This window comes from Gekko japonicus, unplaced genomic scaffold, assembly GCF_001447785.1.
Source record: "Gekko japonicus isolate JY-2015 unplaced genomic scaffold, Gekko_japonicus_V1.1 scaffold3998, whole genome shotgun sequence".
Lineage (NCBI taxonomy): Eukaryota > Metazoa > Chordata > Lepidosauria > Squamata > Gekkonidae > Gekko > Gekko japonicus.
In genome coordinates this window covers 100572-104400 of record NW_015168783.1, presented here as the reverse complement: position 1 = coordinate 104400, position 3829 = coordinate 100572, and the positions used below count along the sequence as shown (strand labels likewise).

The window sequence follows — 3829 nt, the reverse complement described above, 5'->3', positions numbered from 1 at the left end:
AAAGGCTGGTGGCCAGGCAGGCTACAGCCAGGGTGGTGGTGGTGGTCGGAGGGAGGGAGGGAGGGAGGGAGGGGGCTCCTCTTGGCTCGGGGCCTCCAGCCGCTTTCCCGGCTGCTGTGCTCCAGGCACCCCCCCCCCCAAGAGCGTGCCAAGGCGGCTGCTGATCCCCTCAGGAGGGAGCCGGCCCCGCCCGTGCCGCCGCCGCCCTGTGCTCCCAGGCCAGCTGCATGCTCCAGATGCTGAGGGGGCGCATGTAGGCCAGGGAGCGGAAGACCCTCTTCTGGCAGAAGGCCTCGGGCGTCTGGAAGGCCATGCCCAGCCGCTCCCACACGGTGCGGTAGCAGCCCTCGGCCGTGCGGAAGCCCTCCTCCACCAGGCCCTGCGGGCGGAGAGGAGAGAGAGTCAGCCCTGGCCCTCCGCTCCTCCACTGCCCAGCCCCCCCCACCGCCCCTGCCCACCCCAGACCCACCTCCTGGATCATGGTGGCAGCCAGCGCGTACACCACCCCGACCCACACTTCGTCGGCCTGCAGGCTGGAGGTGTCCGGCACCCCGGAGGGGCGCATGCCGTTCACCGCTCCCATCGTCCCCTGCGAGAAGCCCATCACGTTCATCTCAAAGATGGTCTTCAGAGCACTCTGCACATGGCTCTGAGGGAACACCTGCAGCCGGGGGGGGGGGTAGGCAGGGGGGGCAGGCAGGGAGGGAGGGAGGGAGGGCAAGACTTCAGCCCAAAGTCCTGGGACATTCCCCGGGTGCCTCTGCTGTGCCCCCCCTCGCCCGTGCCCCCCCTCCGGTTCCCTTCTTACCTCGGAGGCCCCCTCACCCAGGCCGCACGCCCGGAGGAACCACTGCCCGGCCAGCTGGTCCGACACGACATGATGCTGCTGGGCGAGGCCCTCCGGCTGCTGTCGTAGTTGTAGTATTTCCCTGGGGGGGGGGGAGGGGAGGCCGGTGAGAGAGGGCGGCCTCCCGCGGCACCTCCCCGCCCTCCCTCGCCCCACCCTCAGCCGAGACCTACCGTTCCAGAGCAGCCGCTCAAAGGCCTCCGTGCCCTTGGTCAGGATGGCGCTGTACTTCTGCCGGACTTCACCCGCCCCCAAGACCTCGGCCATCTGACACATCACACAGACGGCTGCCAGCCACAGGCCCCCGCAGTAGGCACTGCCAAAGCAGAGGAGGAGGAGGAGGAGGAGAGCCTGTGCGTCTCAGCACCCGAACGCCTTCCTCCCCTGAGCCAAGGCAGAGAACTTGGCTTGCAGGAGACGCTCTCGGCAGGCAGGCAGGCAGGCAGGCGGGCGGGCGAGGGCTTCTCACCCGGGGCACCCCAGGGCCTCCTGAGCCGTGAGCTGCGGGGCTACCAGCCGGGCCTTCTTGAGGCCGGTCCCTTCCCCTCTGGAGGGGCCACATGTTCTGGGCCTGACATGAAAGACACGGGGGTGGGGTGGGGGAGGCCCTTCACGGGTATGGGAATGCCACACTTTGCCAAGCCACCCCACGGGAAGAGGTCCACCTCTCTTGCAAAGGGTGCCGGCGGTTGCAGGGGTGTGTTGGGGCGCATGGCTTTTGATCCCTCCTGAGCTTTGTTGCTCAGGATTACTGTGCCAGCTGCTGCTTTTCGCACCACGGTCCCTGCTGCACTTGGGAGCAGCGGCTGTTGCAATTAACACACGCCTAATCAGGACACACGCATGCACGCTGCTGAGTCAGACCAAGGGTCTTATCGGGCAGGGCCAGATGATTACAGCAGAGCATTATTAACTGGCCACTAGGGCCTTTAAAGGGTGCGTGAATAGATCCAAAACAACTGCCAAATCATAACCTAAATAGGATATGCAACAAAATGCAAATTCCCACAAACATTGCAGACACAGCCCAACAGCAGACAGTTGTGAGTAAATCCCCCACCCCCCTGGCCTTGCCCGGCGGCACAACCCTGCATTGCCAAGGGCAACACACCACACCACAACAGGCCTGTCCGCTGGGCAGGTCAGGAAAAGACGCCAATTGCTGCTGGCCAGCCAGGGCAGGGAGGGGTGCTGGTGCTGGTGGTGGGAAGCGGCTGTGTCTTCCTTCACCCCCACAAGGGGGACTACAAGCAAGCACAAGCAAGCCAGACCACATTCCGCCCGGCCCGCCTGTCGCACCCCGGCCATTCCAGCACACGCTAACTCCCCGCTCTCGCCCCCTCAAGGCACTGGCCGTTCCCATTCCCTGGCAAGCAGCAGGACCCGCTTCCTCCTTGGAGACCACAGATCCACCGCAGCGGAGGAGGACGGGGCGGCTGTGGCAGCGGAACTGGCTCCTGGGCTTCCCTTCCCTATTAGCCCCTCAGCCACTCCCGAGGAGAGGAGGCTCCACGGCGGCCAGCCAGTGAGTGCGCATCTCTGGGGGGAAGGAGCCCCCCATGGCGACCGGCGGTGCCCTCCCCTGCACGAGTCCCACAGCTCCTGGAGTGCCCTGAGCCTCCCCCCACCCCCCCACAAGGCAAGACGGCTGGCATGCAAGAGTGTGTGTGGGGGGCTCCTAGCGGAAGCCAGCACTGCTCCCCAGGCCCTGGAGCGGGGGGGGGGTGTCCCGGCCCTGGGGAATCCCCACACAGCCTGTTCCACCCAGCAAAGGCCCCACAAGGAGATTCGGGTGAGAGCCGGACAGGCGGGCAGGCAAAGTGAGCGCCCCTCCACCCAAGGGCACCCGGAGCCTCCAGAGCTTGCAGCAGAACCGGCCCCGGCCCGACTGCCCAGCAACCAGGGGAGGGGCTTCCTTCCCAGGGGACGGGGGTGGGGACCCAGGCAGGCCCCCCCCATGGGCGCTGGCCAGAGCCACCCCCCCTCCCCCAGCAGCAGCAGCAGTCCCCGCCGCAGGGCCCGCGCCTTCCCTCACCTGGCGCCTGTCACCACCCAGGCGTCGTAGGTCTGGTCGGCAAAGCCGGAGTTCTCAATCAGCCCGTCCCCGTCTGTGTCAAACTTGAGCTCCGACTCCATCACCGCCTGTGGTGGGAGAGGAGGAGGAGGGGCCGTGGGGCTCAGCAGCAGAGCCCCCTCCACTTGGCGTGCCGCAGGCCCCTCCGGCTCCATCCCCGGCAGCTCTTCCCGCTCAAAGGGCCAGGCCAGGCCAGGCAGGAGGTGGCGGGAAGGACCCCCCCTCCCCCCTCTGCCCCAGAGGAGACTGGGAGGGACCTGGGAGGGTCTGGCTGAGGACCAGGCCGCTTCCTGTGGCCATGCGGGGGGAGGGAGGGAGGAAGGGAGGGAGGTGGACCGGACCAGCGGCTCCCAGGGCTCCCCTGCCCCGAGAATCCGGCCCCTCTGCTATTGGTGCCCCCCGCCCGCCCACCCACCCGGCCGTACCAGGCAGACGGGCCACATGTCCTGCAGGTAGGCGGAGTCTTGCATGAGGCGGTAGTTCCGAAAGACCTGGAGCACAAACTTCAGGTTCAGGTCCTTCCAGGAGGCCGTGTCGTGGATGAGGTAGGCGTTGACGCGCTGCCACGGCTCGTCCTCTGGCAAAGGAGGGGGCAGAATCAGAGCGAGATCCCCCCTCGCCTGCCCCCCCCCGTGGGAAACGGGGCTGCCTGCTGCTCCCCTGGGGGGCCGGAGGGGAAACCAGGACGGGGGGGCAAGGACTCCTGGGACGTGGCACACCCAGGGCTCCCCCCACCCCTCCACAGGCTTCCAAACTGCAAAGCACAGCCAGGGTCCCAGGGGAGCCAAAAGTCCTTGAGGAGGAGCAACCGGACAAGCCCCGAAGGTGCAGAAAAGAAGAGCGAGGCCTGGGCGAGCGGGTGGGTGGGTGGGCGGGCGACGACCAAAGCGGCCCCCTGGGCGCGGAAT

The 3829-nt window shown here is 67.4% G+C and overlaps 1 protein-coding gene across 1 annotated transcript in view; it reads right to left on the bottom strand.

The window, feature by feature from the left end:
* Positions 1–41: 41 nt before the first annotated feature.
* GBA2 (glucosidase, beta (bile acid) 2) overlaps positions 42–3829 on the bottom strand; it is a gene marked incomplete at its 5' end in the record, with an annotated part of 23427 nt that continues 19639 nt past the window's right edge. The window contains 7 exon segments of the mRNA XM_015415696.1: positions 42–379; positions 470–661; positions 809–874; positions 877–929; positions 1021–1163; positions 2883–2989; positions 3347–3498. Of these exon segments, the coding sequence (XP_015271182.1) occupies positions 170–379; positions 470–661; positions 809–874; positions 877–929; positions 1021–1163; positions 2883–2989; positions 3347–3498 (923 nt within the window).